Raw genomic sequence first — 18,905 nt, forward strand, 5'->3', positions numbered from 1 at the left:
GCACACAACCTGGCACCTCCTATGGTCTCAATACTATTTTCAATTTGTTTTTGTACATGTAACACAGAAGTTGTAAATTACTCAAGGGCAAAATCTGTGTCTAAATACTCCTTTTAATCCCCTTAAATAATCTATCTCTGTGACAAGGACATAACAGCCACGCTATACATGTGTTCTGACTTCCAAACCTGCCTAACCAGCTCACTCAGGACATAACAGTAAGGCCCCAGGTGCCTCTCACTGCTGACTGTACTTCTGTACCGAACCCTATGCTTCTTTGACGTGCCTAACACAGGTTGTAATTATATTTGGATTTGTATGCTCATTTGTTTAATGCCAGCCTCCCCATATAACGTAAGGTCCAAGAGGACAGGAGTTTGTGTGGGCTATTCAGGACTACATATCAAAGAGCTATCACGGGGCCTGGTGGTGTTCAAAAAATATCTGCTGATTGAATGGATGTCAGATGGGTCAGACAGACAAAGGGCTAATGGAAAAAAGAAAACATGAACTGGAAGTGAGCTATAAAGAAAACAGACTTAAGTTTTAGGGACTTAAACACTTAAGAAATTAACCTGCTTACATTTCTAAAAAGATCAGGTGTTGCCATGTCACAAGCTTATTAAAACCTCCTCCTTTCCTCAGGAAAACCTAAAGAATGGTTAGACCTGCAGCCCCATCTGATGTAGGGTCTCAGACATGAGTGCCCACTACATGCGCATGGCACCACTACTTACCACCGCTAAATAAATTGCTAAAGCATAAAAACCATTGCCACAAGAAGAATGGAAAAAAGAAAAAATGAATTCAAAATGAGCTATAAAGAAAACAGCCCCAGTGAACAAGTGTGAAGGCATTCCAGGATCGAGCTACCAAGGGCGTTTCATGCACCACCTCAGAGGGTAGCTCTCAGGCACAGGGCTCCTGGAAGGCCTGTCTAACTCAACCGACCGTCAGCACCATGCCAGGGCACGGGGCTGATAGTTATAAACGGGCTCTGGCAAACGGGGCTGTAGGATCCTGCTGTTTTTGCAGTTATATCAATACATACTAGGAAACACTCAGGAAAGTAAATGTTAATAAAATTACCATGATTTTGGAACCCTAGGCAGCTTGCTAGTTAATTGAAAATCCTGACATTTACATAATGCTTTAGAATTCAAAAACACTTCATATTTCCACTCTCATTTAATCCTTACGACACTCTGATAAAGTAGATAAAATACTCTCTCTGGTTTACTGAATTGGAATTTGGGAATCAGAGAGGAACGGCCGGCAGGAACCAGGGATCAGAGGCGCCCGCTTCACTATGTTCTGCACACCTTCACGTGAATCGCACCGCTTCAGTTCTGAAACCAACAGATTGCATTCTTTCCCATATGGTCACAAAAAGAATGAGTTTATGGGAAATGAGGACAATTTATGCAAATGAAAAACATGTGAAGGCATTCCTCCATCACCTTTTCCTTCCCTCCATGCACTAGTGATGTGCCTGGAGGGTGAAGGGAAACGAAGCAGCAGAGGACCAACAGGAGAAACAGGATGCACAGTGAGATGAGCTTAGAACGAGACCTCTCCACAAGTGCTGCTCAACTTGCTGAAGCTTCCAGTCAGGGAACAGCAGAGCTGTGAATGCAGTCACAACAGTGACTAGCGCACACTTCCAATGCAGCAAAGGAAAATGTTAAAAGTCTGACAAAGGCCACTGGAGAAAGTCACGGGCTTCCATGGGCTTCCAGGATCTCAAATTTGGCCTGACACCTCTGAAACAATGCTTCTCTTGAGTTCTTTGCAGTTGAGTTCACCCCCTAATTACCTCGCATCTAGCAACCCTCCCTACCCAACTTAAGGCCGTGACCAACCACTGTATCACTTCCCTGCATAAGTGCTCCACCCCCTTGCCCCTTTCATGCTGAACTTTTTAGCTAAAACCCAACCTTGCACACAAAGATGTGCACAGGAATGTTCGTGGCAGCGTGTAACCCAAATGTCCATCAACAGCTGAAGGGATAAACAAAATGGGTATATTCATAAAACAGAACAGAATTCAGCAACAAAAGGATGACTATTGATATGTGCCATACCATGAATGAACTGCAAAAGCATGCTAAGTGAAACAAGCCAGACACAGAACCTCACATACTATGATTCCATTTATATGAATAGTTCAGAGAAGGAAAATCTGTAGAAACGGAAACTAAACAAGTGGTTCTCTGGAGCTGGGAGTGGGAATTGTGATGATGGTTGCACAACTTGGCAAATTTACCAATAAATATTGAATTATACACTAAAATTATACAGTAAATTTTATGGTTTACAAACACCAAACTCTGCTTAAATTCATCAGTTTTGTGATTCAACAGTGTGGCTACAAAAGCTGGAAATCAAAGGCAACCACACTGGCCCCATCTACCTGCAGGGGGTCCTGTCTTCCCATCATTCTGCTTTTCTCCAGTTCCTTCTGTCTCCTGCTCCCAATTATTTCAGCTGAAACAGGACCAAGAAAGCTGGGAGGGTCTCCCTCTGCCTATAGGCAGCAAAGCAGACCCTACGGTCAGGCCTAGTGGGCCATCTGCAGGCTGCATTGCCAGCTTGGGGGATGGAGCATCTGGGGTTCCCGAGAGTTCCCAATCTGTTGGGCCGGGTGCAGGCTGGGGAGGTACTGTCCACCTGCCCTTTCTCCTGAGCAGAGAGCTCTGTGCAAACCTTGCCCCTCTGGCACCCCTCCTGCTGCTGGGAAGTCTTTCAAACTGCCAGCTCTGCTTTTGTCTTGGGGGGGCAGCAGAGCATGTCTGTTCTCCACAAGTGGCTGGGATCTCAGCCTCCCGGAGTGTTCCACCCGTCTCTGTTGTCCAGCCCCACCAATCACCAAGGCACCATGCAATGTGGGCTCACGTTCCCAGAGCGGATCTCCAGCTCCAGGTGTTCAGCGACCCTTGGCCCCCACTCTCTCCCTGCTCTATTCCTCTTCCTCCTGCCTGTGGGCTGGGGTGCAGGGATGGCTTGGGTCCCACCGATCTTGGCTTTGCCACTTTACCCTTTTCTGTGAGGTCTTCTCTTCTCTGCCAGATGTAGGTGATCGGTTCTGCAGTCTTCAGGCTGTTTTTGGGTCTAGTTGTATTTGCTGTGTTTTCCTGCTCTATGTGAGTTTGGGAGGAGGTTTCGGCCTTGCCTTCCTACTCCACCATCTTTTTCCCCGGAATACATACCCCTTACTTTTCTTGCATCTCCTCTCACCTAACTCACTGGCCTTGCTCCGGCAATTTTTTCCTTTCTCCTGACAGCTTTTTGGCTCTGCGAGATCTTTTCCATCAGTATACAAACATGACTGCTATCTGCTCATCTTAAAAAATAAAAGAGGAACAGTTTGGGGTGATGAAGAAGTTTTAGAAACCGGTCATGGTATTCTCATCAAAAAAAGAAATGGTATGTGACGTGATAAAGGTGTTAGCTAACACTACTGTAGTAATCATATTGCCAGTATATACATGTATCAAATCAACAAGTTGTGCACTTTAAACTTACACAATATTATGTGTCAATTCTATCTCATTAAAGAAGATAATGGCAATGGTTGTACAATACTGCAAATGTAATTACTGCCACTGAATTGTACACTGAAAATGGTTAAAATGGCAAGTTTAATGTTCTGTATGTGCTCTAACAATAAAAAAGTTTATTTAAAGGACAGAATTCTTATCTAGTCATCACTTCCCCTACACCACCACCAGGTAGAGCCCCATTTCTCTGCTTCCCTTACAGCCAAAATCTTCAGAAGACATGTCTGTATTTGCCAATTTTTGTCCTAATATTTTTGCTTTGCCCCTCTCATCTCTTCAGTCCCTGTGCTCCCACCACTCCACCAAAATCGCTGTTATCACCTGCTGAATCCAAGGAACAGCTGTTACTCTTCATCTTACTTCATTAGCAGCTTCTGACCGCTTCCTCCTCCTGAAGACATTTTCTTCCCTGCTTCTGAGTCCAAGAATACCTCTCAAGGCCTGGTTGTCTGCCTTTTGCCCCCTGCCTAACCTCTTGTCAGGACTCTGCTCACCAGGCCTCCCCGGACTTCCTCAACTTCACTGTCTGCCTACATGGTCTCTGCCCACAGACCACCTGACTCCTCTGACTCCCCTCACCTCACTGCTCCTTCATTTGAATGTCCTGATTCCCCCTTTATCATTAATTCTGAGGCCTTTCTGAAGAGCCAACCAAGCCCTGTTCTATTTGGTCTCTCTACTTACGATCTCTAGGTATAGCCTGCTCCATCCCTGACAGTGAGGTAAGTCCAAAAACAATAGATATGCACTTCTAGCCCCTTAAAGGGCACAGTCAATCTTCCTAACAGTGTTAGCGTACTCTCGGTAAGACAGCTGAAGCTGATTGACAAAAATAATACATGTCAAACTCTTATTTGCATTTTCTTCAGTGGATGTCTTACTTATTCTTTTACTCGGATGATACCAGAATATACTTTGCATTCTGGTACCTAAAAAAAGGAGAGTACTCTTTTAGATTTTTCAGAAAAGTGGACAAGAACAGGTATGTCTGAAAATAAAATGATGGCTACCCGAGTCAGCACAAAACTGAAAGCTACCCGATCCTAGACTCCAATTTTTGCCCTTACTGGTCCTACTATATCTCTTAGGATTGAAGTCACATACATACCTAGAAGCATCAAGGAATGGTCTGTAGGCCAAGCTGAGCCATTCTTCTCTATTGGACGAGTATTTCGGCTCCTGGGGTGTCTCTCTCATGGTGTCCAAATCCACTAGATAATGGCACTTACTGATGTCAACCTGCAATGAAGAGAATCCAGCTCCTCATCAGTAATTAAAAAGCCCCTCAGGGTCAGGAACGTCACCTGCAATCTTACAAATCCCACAGGATTTTAGAGGCACAGACATCCAAGTCCTTGGATAACATTATCTGTGCCCTCTCAATGCAGATAAGAGTATTGAGGGCCACAGAATTATTTAGGTTACCTGTTGGTGGGACAGGGCAAGGACATGCACTCACCTAGCCAAATACATTTGCAAGCTTTGGGAGTTTTGACTCGAGTTTGGCTGTCAGGTTCAAAGACACTTGGAAAGCTAGCATGAGTCCACAATCTAATCAAAAAAAGTATCTTCTGCTCACCATTCCTCCCCTCCAATCTATCACCTTATTCAGAGACTGAGAGGCTGTGACTAACACAGATGCTTAAGTGTGAGGAAGCACTGTCTCTGCTGACAAAGCCATGTGAGCTTAGCCTATACCTCCCATGTGTTACAGAAATATCGTGCATCACCATCTCCTTCAAAATTCAACACAACTGACAGAGATTTTTGGATACTGTCCCTGCAGCAAAACATCAGTAAAACAGACATATCAGAACTGCAAGAGTGGAGAAGATTATGAAAAATATACAGTAACCATTAGCAGTATAGTCCTCCAGCTGTTCCCAGCAGGGGTACACCAGGGCACCACAGGTGTTCATAAGAGTTATGAATACACTCCATTCAAAACCATGTTGGTGCCGCACTTCTCACAAAGTTGATGAGTTCAATGGTCAGGTTGTCTGCAAGAGCTGTAGGGTACTTCTGTGGGTAAACCATCACTTTAAAGTATGATGGATGACACTCAGCTCATCTCAGAGCCATGAAAATACTTAACAGCCATAGGGAAAAATTCTTAAGCCTTTTTAATTTAAAAAAGTTTTAACTTAAACAAAAAAAGATGATACACAAGTTTCTATGAGGTTAAATAAAAACCCAAAGATGGAAAATATCACTGCAATGTTGTGATTTATAATAAATATATATGCTGGCCTTTGTCCACAGTTCCTGGCTCATAGCTCCCAACACCCTGGCAATTTCCTTAGTGATAGAAGCAAAAAGAGCATTTTTTTGTTATAGTATTTGGTTTCTAGGCCTCAGTTCCTAAAATCCCTTCAAAGCAATAAAAGTGAAAGAGGTGTCTTGTTATTCATTATAATCCCCTCTCGACCACAACTGAGATGATGTTAATGAGGTAACTTCTGAAAATCCCCTAAAGATGGTAGGGGGGGTTGGTCACCAGATGAACTAACCAAGTGACTAGGAAACTGGAACATTCAGCCCCATCCTGGACGCCTGGGAAAAGGGAAAATGGCTGGAGAGCACATCAGTCGCCAGGGGTCAATGACTTCATCAGTCACGCCTGGGTAATAATGAAGCCTCCACAAAGCCCAAAAGGACTGGTTTTAGAAAGTTTCCAAGTTGGTGAACTCATGGAGACTCAGGAAGAATGGCACGCTCAGAGGGCCTGGAAGATGCTCACCCTTTCCACATACCTTGCCCTGTGTAGCTGCTCCATCCAGCTGTTCCTGGGTTTTATCCTTCTACACCAGATGAGTAATCTACTAAGTAAAATGTTTCCCTTAAGTTCTGTGCTCAAACAAATTAACAGGATCCTAGGAGGGGGTCGTGGGGGCCTCTGATTCATAGCCAGTTGATCGGAAGTCCAGGTAACAACCCGGGTTGTGGCATCTGAAGGGGGGAGGAGCAGTAGTCTTGCAGGACTGAACCCTCAACCTGTAGAATCTGATGCTATCTCCAGGTGGACAGAGTCAGAACTGAGTTGAATTCTAGGACAATGAGCTGATTGTCCTAGAATTCAACAACAGTTTGAGAACTGTTGTTATAATGTGTTACACACACATTGGAAATTGGGTCCCAGAACCCTCTTAATCACTACTGTAGTCAGCTTAAGAAAAGCAAATCTCAAGAGAAGGAAACTATTATTTTTCACTTTTTTTACATGCCAACCATGTTACATATATTATTTTTAAATTAATCATATTAAGACCTGTAAGGTATTATTAATCCTATTATTAATCCCTGTTTTATAAATGAGGAAGGCAAGACTCAGGCAAATTAGTTTCATGTTTTCAAGATAGATATATTAAGCCTCTACATATGATACACTAGACATTAAATTAGAACTAATGACACAGAATCAAGTAATACACAGTTCTTACCCTGAAAGGACTTACAGTCCTAAGCAAATCACATGAGTGTGCAGCACAGCCATACTTGGACCCAGGTCAGTGTGACTTTAAAAGTCATACACCAAGACTGCCAACAATGGCAGACTCAGAGGCAAGTGCTCTCAGGAGCTCATCTACATGTTTCTTAAAAAGTAAGACCACTACACTGATGGACAGTGACTGTAATAGGGTATGTGGGGGGGACCTGGTGATGGGGGGAGTCTAGTAAACATAATGTTCCTCATGTAATTATAGATTAATGATACCAAAATTTAAATTTTAATTTTAATTTTAAAAAAAAGTAAGACCAGAGTCCTCCTAGAATACTAGATTTCAGTAAGACAAAGGCATTTGAGACATGAAAAGATTTACAGAAATTTCAAATTTAGTGATGAAGGGTTGAGAGCTTTTCCTTGGGATCAGGAACAAGTCAAGGCTGCTTTTCATCCCTACTCTATTCCACATTGTACTCGATGTTCTAGTCACGGCAGGTAAGACAAGAAAAAGAAGCACATGGCAGAAGAAACAGGAAGAAACAAACTCATTCATCACAATATGACTGCTATGTATAAAACCCAAAGAATCAACAGATAAAATTTGGAATTAAGGGAGTTTATTAAACTTCAGACTTACAGGATGTAAAGTCAATGTCATATACTCCTATATAACAGCAGTGAACAATAAATAAAAATTATCATATTTTAAAAATTATGTATTTCCAAATTATACTATAAAAATATAATTTACAAGGATTTGAAAAGGTGTACCTTGGAATAAATCTAACAAAATATTGGAAGATTTGTTTAGAATGCTTGCTTAATGGGTACTGAGCTTCAGTTTGGACAATAAAAAAGTTCTGACAATGGTGGTGATAGTCGCACAACAAACAATGTGAATGAACTTAATGCCACTGAATTGAATACCTAAAAAATGGCTAAAATGGCAAATTTATTTTTGTTATTTTATCATTAATCTACAATTACATGAAGAACATTGTTTACTAGGCTCCCCCCTTCACCAAGTCCCCCCAACACACCCCATTACAGTCACTGTCCATCAGCGTAGTAAGATGCTGTAGAATTACTACTTGTCTTCAGTGTTGCACAGCCCTCCCCGTGGCCCCACCTACTTGCTAATCATACATGCTAATCGTAATACCTCCTTTCTTCTTCCCTGCCCTTATCCCTCCCTTCCCACCCATCCTCCCCAGTCCCTTTCCCTTTGGTCACTGTTAGTCCATTCTTGGGTTCTGTGAGTCTGCAGCTGTTTTGTTCCTTCAGTTTTTCTTTATTCTTGTACTCCACATATGAGTGAAATTATTTGATACTTGCCTTTCTTCACCTGGCTTATTTCACTGAGCATAATACCCTCTAGTTCCATCTACATTGTTCCAAATGGTAGGATTTGTCTTCTTCTTATGGCTGAATAATATTCCATTGTGTATGTGTACCACATCTTCTTTATCCATTTATCTACTGATGGACACTTAGGTTGCTTCCATATCTTGGCTATTGTAAATAGTGCAACGATAAACAAAGGGGTGCATCTATCTTTTTCAAACTGGAGTGCTGCATTCTTAGGGTAAATTCCTAGAAGTGGAATTCCTGGGTCAAATGGTATTTCTATTTTGAGCATTTTGAGGAACCTCCATACTGCTTTCCACAATGGTTGAACTAATTTACATTCCCACCAGCAGTGTAGGAGGGTTCCCCTTTCTCCACAACCTCGCCAACATTTATTGTTGTTTGTCTTTTGGATGGTGGTGATCCTTACTGGTGTGAGGTGATATCTCATTGTGGTTTTAATTTGCATTTCTCTGATGACTGGTGATGTAGAGCATCTTTTCATGTGTCTGTTGGCCATCTGAATTTCTTCTTTGGAGAACTGTCTGTTCGCAGCTCCTCTGCCCATTTTTTAATTGGATTATTTGCTTTTTGTTTGTTGAGGTGCATGAGCTCTTTATATATTTTGGATGTCAACCCTTTATCGGATCTGTCATTTATGAATATATTCTCCCATACTGTAGGATACCTTTTTGTTCTCTTGATTGTGCCCTTTGCTGTACAGAAGCTTTTTAGCTTGATATAGTCCCACTTGATCATTTTTGCTTTTGTTTCCCTTGCCCGGGGAGATATGTTCAAGAAGAGGTCACTCATGTTTATGTCCATGAGATTTTTGCCTATGTTTTTTTCTAGGAGTTTTATGGTTTCATGACTTACATTCAGGTCTTTGATCCCTTTCAAATTTACTTTTGTGTATGGGGTTAGACAGTGATCCAGTTTCATTCTCTTACATGTAGCTGTCCAGTTTTGCCAGCACCATTTGTTGAAGAGACTGTCATTTCCCCATTGTATGTCCATGGCTCCTTTATCGTATATTAATTGGCCATGTATGTTTGGGTTAATGTCTGGAGTCTCTAATTTGTTCCACTGGTCTGTGGGTCTGTTCTTGTGCCAGTACCAAACTGTCTTGATTACTGTGGCTTTGTAGTAGAGCTTGAAGTTGGACAGCGAGATCCCCCCTACTTTATTCTTCCTTCTCAGGATTGCTTTGGCTATTCAGGGTCTTTGGTGTTTCCATATGAATTTTTGAACTATTTGTTCCAGTTCATTGAAGTAATTTATTGGTAATTTGATAGGGATTGCATCAAATCTGTATATTGCTTTGGGCAGGATGGCCATTTTGACGATATAAAATGGTAAATTTTATCACAAAAATTGTTGAAATGATGAAACTGATCTCAAAATCCTGAGATATGATAAAGTAGACCTTATTACATGGAAAATCTTATTCCTAAATTATCTTATTCCACTATTATAAAGATGTGAAGTCTAAATAAATTGATTGATAAATTAAATGCAATCTCAAAGATTCCAAAAGACTTTTTGGTGAAACTTGACAAGCTGATTCTAAAACATATATGTTAATGCAGGACAAGGATAGCCAAGGCACTCAGAAAAGAGAAACAAGGTGGAGAGCTTATTTACTATAAACTTAGAGTAATTAAGACAATGAGGTGTTAGTGCAGGAATAGACCAACAGAGCAGGGAACAGAACAGAGCCTACAAGTAATGCAAGCAAAATTGGACCCTGCTCTACAACAGAAGTGACACCTCAGGACAGTGGGGTGGAGATGGTGTCTTCATCATCTGGAGCTAGAATAACTGGCTGTCTATTAGGGCAAAACAAGACTGGACCTCAACCTCACACCACACACTAAAATCCATTCAGATGAACTACAGAACTAAATGTAGAAGGTAAAAATGCAAAGCTCTTGGAAGACAGTATCGAGAACATCTTCAAAAACTTATGGTAAAAGTCTGTTTAGACAAGACACAAAAAGCATTAACTATAAAAAAAGAGATGGATAAATATGGCTACAATAAAATTGGGGCTATCCACTTATCAAAGACACTGTTAAGAGAGTGAAGAGATGAGCGGTGAATGGGAGAAGATACAGGTAACACATTAAATGATTAACAATTTATATCTAGGACATATAACACATGCTAGTCAATAAGACAAAGACAAACCATCCAATGGAAAAATGAGCAAAGGACTTGAATAGGTGCTTAAGAAAAAGAATTCTAAATGGCCAAAAACAAGTGAAAAAATGTTCAACTGCATTAGTAACCAAGGATATGCAAATCAAAACCACAATGAAAATTATAATTCCAAATGTGGGCCCAGACGTGAAGATATACTTGCTGGCTGGAGATTAGGTCAGTACAAGATTTTCAGAAAATTATTTGGCAGAAACTACTAAAATTGAGCATATGCATTTCCTATGATCCAACAATTTTACTTGTAGGTATTAGATTGAACCTTATGAAATCACTAATACTTCACTAATCCACAAAAATGGTAATTTCACAACTTAAGCTAATGTACATCTGACAGAAATGCATGCAGTGAAAGACAAGTTCAATAATGTTCAAAGTGGAATTATTTGCAGTTGGCCCAGAGTAGAAACAACCACACATCCATCAAAATAAAATAATAAATTGTGGTACTGTCATACAGCGAGATAGTGCACAGTAATAAAAGGGAACAAACCACAACCACATGCATCCTGTGTGATTACTCCTCTGCTCTACCAACTGAGCTATCGAAGGGACAAGCATCCTGTGTGATTATTACAAATAAAATGTTGGGTGAAAGGATCAAGACACCAAAAGAATGCAACATGCTTCCATTTTTATAAAGTTCAAAACCAGGCAAAACTAACTTGTACAGTTTAGGAATGCATGTACAAGTGCAAAATCCAAAGAGAAAAGCAAGGAAATTATTACCATGAATATCAGGAGATCCCCTCTGAAGAGGTGAATGGGTACATATCAAAAAGACTCGCTGGGGGTTAGGGCTAGGGGATCTGGCCTGGATAATAGCTACACAGGCACTTGCTCTATTATTAAATTACTGTTTTCAAAGATTGTGGAAAGCAGTATGGAGATGTAGAAATACCATTTGACCCAGGAATTCCACTCCTAGGAATTTACCTGAAGAAAGCAGCAGCCCAGTTTGAAAAAGACATATGCACCCCTATGTTTATTGCAGCACTATTTACAATAGCTAAGAAATGGAAGCAACCTAAGTGTCCATCAGTAGATGAATGGATAAAGAAGAGGTGGTACATATACACAATGGAATACTATTCAGCCATAAGAAGAAAACAAATCCTACCATTTGCCACAACATGGATGGAGCTAGAGGGTATTATGCCTAGTGAAATAAGCCAGGCGGAGAAAGACAAGTACCAAATGATTTCACTCATCTGTGTAGTATAACAACAAAGAAAAAAATGAAAGAACAAAACAGCAGCAGACTCACAGAACCCAAGAATGGACTAACAGTTACCAAAGGGAAAGGGACCTCAGAGGATGGGTGGAAAGGGAGGGATAAGGGGAAAAAAAGGGGCATTACGATTAGCAGACATAATGTAGCAGGTGCGAGGATACGGGGAAGGCAGAATAACACAGAGAAGATAAGTAGTGATTCTATAGCATCTCACTATGCTGATGGACAGTGACTGTAATGGGGTATGTGGTGGGGACTTGATAATAGGGGGAGTCTAGTAACCATAATGGTGCTCATGTAACTGTACATTAATAATACCAAAAAAAAATTACTGTTCATTTATCACACACTTATGTTTTGGGCACATTAAATCTTAATGGTTATACACAATTAAAGGTTTATAAGAGTGCATGTAAGAAACAGCTTGGTCAGAAAACAAAAAGGAACTCTGTGGCATCTTACTACACAGATGGACAGTGACTGCAATGGGGCATGGAGGGGGGACTCGATAATAAGGGTGAATGTAATAAGTACATTGTTTTTCTTGTGAAACCTTCATAAGAGTGAATATCAATGGTACGTTAATAAAAAAAAGAAGGAAAGAAACAGCTTGGTGATCTCTGGCTTACTGTAAACTCTGTCCTAACTCACAGTAATGTTCTCATTCTCTCCCAGCATTATTTAGATGTAAAAAAAGACTTCAGCCTCACATCTGTCTCTACATGTAGGCTGTTCCTGCAGGGGAAACAAAGCACACTGAGAATTCATGTCAGAACCATTCCATGCCACAGAACTCTCTAAAAATGATCCTTTGCATAAATACTCAGAAAACAGCCTTTTCATTCTGAACATCCACTCTGCAGCTCCCAAGGATTTTAAAAACATGAAACTAGTTTTTAAAAGCTTTGCGAGTACCATGCCTCTGTAACCAAATAGAACCACAAGGAAAAGACTCTCATGGTCTCACGCCTAGACCACCTTCGGTGAGGGTGCTCTCAGTGTGACATTTCAATCTGTGACCTCAGCTTGGCCTCTTCTGGCTCCACATACTACAAGTCTGATTATCTAGATTTGGTGTTGGGTACATAGTCTACCAGAGATGTGGGAATAACTAATTAATACCCAACTACACTACAGTTAGCTTTAGGCTCCACACTTCACAATATCCATGCACAAATTCCATTTAAAGTTTTTAGGAAGATACCAAGGCAAAATCATATTAACTGAGGTAATAATCCATTAAAAATATGTAATCTCTTTTCATCCTTTCTGGGAAGCAGCTGCTGAATATTCTTTTTTCTGGGAAGCAGTTACTTAACAACTAATACACACAAGAACAAAAGTCTCCAGCAGAAAATGGTTAGGTATGATCAAAGGCAGGGTCACTATCAGACAAGAAATTAAGATGATTAGAAAAGGAAACCTAACAATCAATAAAATACAAAGGCAAACTACAAAATGGGAAAAAATATTTGTAAATCATATATCTGACAAGGGGTGAACACCCAAAATATATAGGAACTTACACAATAGCATAAAAACAAATAATCTGACTTAAAAATGGACAAAGGTCCTGAATAGACACGTTTCCAAAGAAGATACACAAATGGCCTTTAAATACATGAAAAGGTGCTCCACATCAATAATCATCAGAGAAATGCAAATCAAAACCACAATGAGATAACACTTCACACTTGCTGGAATGGCTTCTATCAAAAACACAAAAGCTAGAAGGACCACAGGAAGATGGCGGCATGAGTAAATCAGTGGAAATCTCCCAAAAGCAGATATATTTATGAAAATACAATAAATACAACTATTCCTAAAAGAGACACGAGTGGATGCAGTACAACAGCCAGGATACACCTACATCTGCGAGAACTCAACATCACACTAAGGGGGTGAGATACAAGCCGCAGCCAGGGGGGACCCGAATGCTCCCTCACCCCACCCCAAAACCCAGCAGGAAGAAAGGAGTCAGAACAGGAAGGGAGTGAAAGCCCAGGACTCCTAAACAATCAGCTCTAGAAATCTGCACCCGGAGCGCAGACACAAGGTGCATGGGGTGCTGGATATTAGAGAAACGGAAAAGCAAAACCTGTGGGCAGGTCCCCACAACCGGCGCCCCTGAGACAAAAGAAATGCGAGTGCTTTTTGCAAGTCTTAAAGAGACAGGGACCCCACAACTGGATGAAGTCATCCCGGCACACTTAGCCAGCAGCTGGGAATCCCAGGGAACTTTAGGCACCCTAAACCCCTGGGCAGCAGCGCAGCTCTGAAGCCCCTCATGGCACTAAGCAGCATGCCAGTCTTTCCCCCAACTGGCGCGGACCCCAACACACCGGCCCAGTAGTGGGAGAGTGGCAGCACGCACCGGGAGCAGCAGCGACAAAGGGGACCGGGAGAGGCTCGCATGCGCCGGTGGCGCCAGAGGGGACCGGGAGTGGCTCATGTGAGCCTGCTGTGGGAACGACCGAACAGCCCGGGAGTGGCTCGCACGTGCCGGCAGCAGTGGCGCCAGAGGAGCCCAGGAGAGGTCCGCACGGGAGAGGCCCATGCGCACCCCCAGTGGTGCTAGAGGGAGCAGCCGTGCTCCCAGCAGCCGACCGGAATCCCAGCCTGACACACAGCCGCCCGAGCCAGACCCAAAGGCTGCTGCTGGCACACAGCTGCCCGGCAGGAGCGCCGCTATCATGGAGGAGCGCACCTGGCGTGCCTGCCACTCCCCACAGGGCTCTGTGCTGCTCTGAAGGAGGACCCGCACACAGCAGCTTAGGGGATTAAGCCAGTGGCTGCTCCAGGAGTGCGGGTAACAGACACAGGCAGTGGAGAAGGGCAAGGCGTCCAGCAAGCAGGAAGGGACTTTCTTCTCCCAGCTGACACACCCACAACCTGCCTACAGCCACCGCTATCACCATGAAAAGGCAAAAAAATTTAGTCCAGTCCAAAATAGTTCAGACAACACCTGAGAGAGGATTTGCAGAGACAGACCTAACCAGTCTCCCTGAAAAAGAATTCAAAATAAAAATCATAAACATGCTGACAGAGCTGCAGAGAAATATACAAGAGCTAACAGAAAACGTCCGGAGGGAGATTACAGAAATGAACCAATCTCTGGAAAGATTTATAAGCAGAATGGATAAGATGCAAGAGACCACTGATGGAATAGAAACCAGAGAAAAGGAACGCATAGAAGCTGACGCAGAGAGAGATAAAAGGATCTCCAGGAATGAAACAATATTAAGAGAACTGTGGGACCAATCCAAAAGGAACAATAGCCGCATTATAGGGGTACCAGAAGAAGAGAGGAGAAAAGGGATAGAAAATGTCTTTGAAGAAATAATTGCTGAAAACTTCCCCAAACTGGGGGAGGAAATAGTTGCTCAGACTACGGAGGCACACACAACTCCCAACAGAAGGGACCCCAAGAGGACAACACCAACACACATAATAATTAAAATGGCAAAGATCAAGGACAAGGACAGAGTATTAAAGGCAGCCAGAGAGAGAACAAAGGTCACCTACAAAGGAAAACCCATCAGGCTATCATCAGACTTCTCAACAGAAACCTTACAGGCCAGAAGAGAATGGCATGATACATTTAATGCAATGAAACAGAAGGGCCTTGAACCAAGGATACTGTATCCTGCACAATTATCATTTAACTATGAAGGAGGGATTAAACAATTCCCAGACAAGCAAAAGTAGAGGGAATTTGCCTTTCACAAACCACCTCTACAGGGAATCTTAGGGGGACTGCTCTAGATGGGAGCACTCCTAAAAAGAGCACAGAACAAAACACCCAACATATGAAGAATGGAGGAGGAGGAATAAGAAAGGAGAGAAATAATCAACAGACTGTGTTTATAATAGCTCGATAAGCGAGTTAAGTTAGACAGTTAGGTAGTAAACAAGCTAACCTTGAACCTTTGGTAACCACGAATCTAAAGCCTGCAATGGCAATAAGTACATATCTTTCGATAAATCACCCTAATGTAAATGGACTGAATGAATCAATCAAAAGACACAGAGTAATAGAATGGATAAAAAAGCAAGACCCATCTATATGCTGCTTACAAGAGACTCACCTCAAAGCCAAAGATATGCACAGACTAAAAGTCAAGGGATGGAAAAAGATATTTCATGCAAACAACAGGGAGAAAAAAGCAGGTGTTGCAATACTAGTATCAGACAAAATAGACTTCAAAACAAAGAAAGTAACAAGAGATAAAGAAGGACACTACATAATGATAAAGGGCTCACTCCAACAAGAGGATATAACCATTATAAACATATATGCACCCAATACAGAAGCACCAATATATGTGAAACAAATACTAACAGAATTAAAGGAGGAAATAGAATGCAATGCATTCATTCTAGGAGACTTCAACACACCACTCACTCCAAAGGACAGATCCACCAGACAGAAAATAAGTAAGGACACAGAGGCACTGAACAACACACTAGAACAGATAGACCTAACAGACATCTACAGAACTCTATATCCAAAAGCAACAGGATACACATTCTTCTCAAGTGCACATGGAACATTCTCCAGAATAGACCACATACTAGGCCACAAAAAGAGCCTCAGTAAATTCCAAAAGATTGAAATCCTACCAACCAACTTTTCAGACCACAAAGGTATAAAACTAGAAATAAATTGTACAAAGAAAGCAAAAAGGCTCACAAACACATGGAGGCTTAACAACATGCTCCTAAATAATCAATGGATCAATGACCAAATTAAAATGGAGATCCAGCAGTATATGGAAACAAATGACAACAACAACACAAAGCCCCAACTTCTGTGGGACGCAGCGAAAGCAGTCTTAAGAGGAAAGTATATAGCAGCCCAGGCATATTTAAAGAAGGAAGAACAATCCCAAATGAATAATCTAATGTCACAATTATCGAAATTGGAAAAAGAAGAACAAATGAAGCCTAAGGTCAGAAGACAGAGGGACATAATAAAGATCAAAGAAGAAATAAATAAAATTGAGAAGAATAAAACAATTTTAAAAATTCAGTGAAACCAAGAGCTGGTTCTTCGAGAAAATAAACAAAATAGATAAGCCTCTAGCCAGACTTATTAAGAGAAAAAGAGAGTCAACACACATCAACAGAATCAGAAACGAGAAAGGAAAAATCATGACGGACCCCACAGAAATACAAAGAATTATTAGAGAATTATATGAAAACCTATATGCTAACAACCTGGAAAACCTAGGAGAAATGGACAACTTCCTAGAAAAATACAACCTTCCAAGACTGACCCAGAAAGAAACAGAAAATCTAAACAGACCAATTACCAGCAACGAAATTGAATCAGTAATCAAAAAACTCCCCAAGAAAAAAACCCCCGGGCCAGATGGATTTATCTCAGAATTTTATCAGACATACAAAGAAGACATAATACCCATTCTCCTTAAAGTTTTCCAAAAAATAGAAGAAGAGGGAATACTCCCAAACTCATTCTATGAAGCCACCATCACTCTAATACCAAAACCAGGCAAAGACCCCACCAAAAAGAAAACTACAGACCAATATCCTTGATGAACATAGATGCAAAAATACACAAAATATTAGCAAACCGAATTCAAAAATACATCAAAAGGATCATACACCATGACCAAGTGGGATTCATCCCAGGGATGCAAGGATGGTACAACATTCGAAAGTCCGTCAACATCATCCACCACATCAACAGAAAGAAGGACAAAAACCACATGATCACCTCCATAGATGCTGAAAAAGCACTTGACAAAATTCAACATCCATTCATGATAAAAACTCTCAACAAAATGGGAATAGAGGGCAAGTACCTCAACATAATAAAGGCCATCTATGATAAACCCACAGCCAACATTATATTGAACAGCGAGAAGCAGAAAGCATTTCCTCTGAGATCGGGAAGAAGACAGGGATGCCCACTCTCCCCACTGTTATTCAACATAGTACTGGAGGTCCTAGCCACGGCAATTAGACAAAACAAAGAAATACAAGGAATCCAGATTGGTAAAGAAGAAGTCAAACTGTCACTATTTGCAGATAACATGATATTGTACATAAAAAACCCTAAAGACTCCACTCCAAAACTACTAGAACTAATATCGGAATTCAGCAAAGTTGCAGGATACAAAATTAACACACAGAAATCTGTGGCTTTCCTATATACTAACAATGAACTAATAGAAAGAGAAATCAGTAAAACAATTCCATTCACAATAGCATCAAAAAGAATAAAATACCTAGGAATAAACCTAACCAAGGAAGTGAAAGACCTATACCCTGAAAACTACAAGACACTCTTAAGAGAAATTAAAGAGGACATTAACAAATGGAAACTCATCCCATGCTCCTGGCTAGGAAGAATTAATATCGTAAAAATGGCCATCCTGCCCAAAGCAATATACAGATTTGATGCAATCCCTTTCAAATTACCAACAGCATTCTTCAATGAACTGGAACAAAGAGTTCAAAAATTCATATGGAACCACCAAAGACCACGAATAGCCAAAGCAATCCTGAGAAGGAAGAATAAAGTGGGGAAGATCTCGCTCTCCAACTTCAAGCTCTACTACAAAGCCACAGTAATCAAGACAATTTGGTACTGGCACAAGAACAGACCCACAGACCAGTGGAACAAAATAGAGACTCCAGACATTAACCCAAACATACATGGCCAATTAATATACGATAAAGGAGCCATGAACATACAATGGGGAAATGACAGTCTCTTCAACAGATGGTGCTGGCAAAACTGGACAGCTACATGTAAGAGAATGAAACTTGATCACTGTCTAACCCCATACACAAAAGTAAATTCGAAATGGATCAGAGACCTGGGTGTAAGTCATGAAACCATAAAACTCTCAGAAAAAAGCATAGGCAAAAATCTCATGGACATAAACATGAGTGACTTCTTCATGAACATATCTCTCCAGGCAAGGGAAACAAAAGCAAAAATGAACAAGTGGGACTAAATCACGCTAAAAAGCTTCTGTACAGCAAAGGACACCATCAGTAGAACAAAAAGGTATCCTACAGTATGGGAAATACATTCATAAATGACAGATCCGATAAAGGGTTGACA

General features: G+C 41.2%; 1 protein-coding gene across 8 annotated transcripts in view; it reads right to left on the bottom strand.

Moving 5' to 3' along the window:
• Positions 1-18,905, bottom strand: part of ALG9 (ALG9 alpha-1,2-mannosyltransferase) — a 91,545-nt gene that overhangs the window by 19,450 nt on the left and 53,190 nt on the right. For 7 of the 8 annotated variants that reach the window (XR_008993256.1, XM_057490576.1, XM_057490575.1 and 4 more), the window contains one exon: positions 4,669-4,799. Coding sequence is in view for 7 of the 8 variants with exons in the window: in XM_057490576.1 (XP_057346559.1) it covers positions 4,669-4,799 (131 nt within the window). In the remaining variant the exon portion in view is untranslated. Of the gene's footprint in view, positions 1-2,665; positions 3,344-4,668; positions 4,800-18,905 lie in introns of those variants that run through there. The other variant, XM_057490577.1, reaches the window with a different exon arrangement.

The sequence above is a fragment of the Manis pentadactyla genome, chromosome 13, assembly GCF_030020395.1.
Source record: "Manis pentadactyla isolate mManPen7 chromosome 13, mManPen7.hap1, whole genome shotgun sequence".
In the NCBI taxonomy this organism is placed as follows: Eukaryota; Metazoa; Chordata; class Mammalia; order Pholidota; family Manidae; genus Manis; species Manis pentadactyla.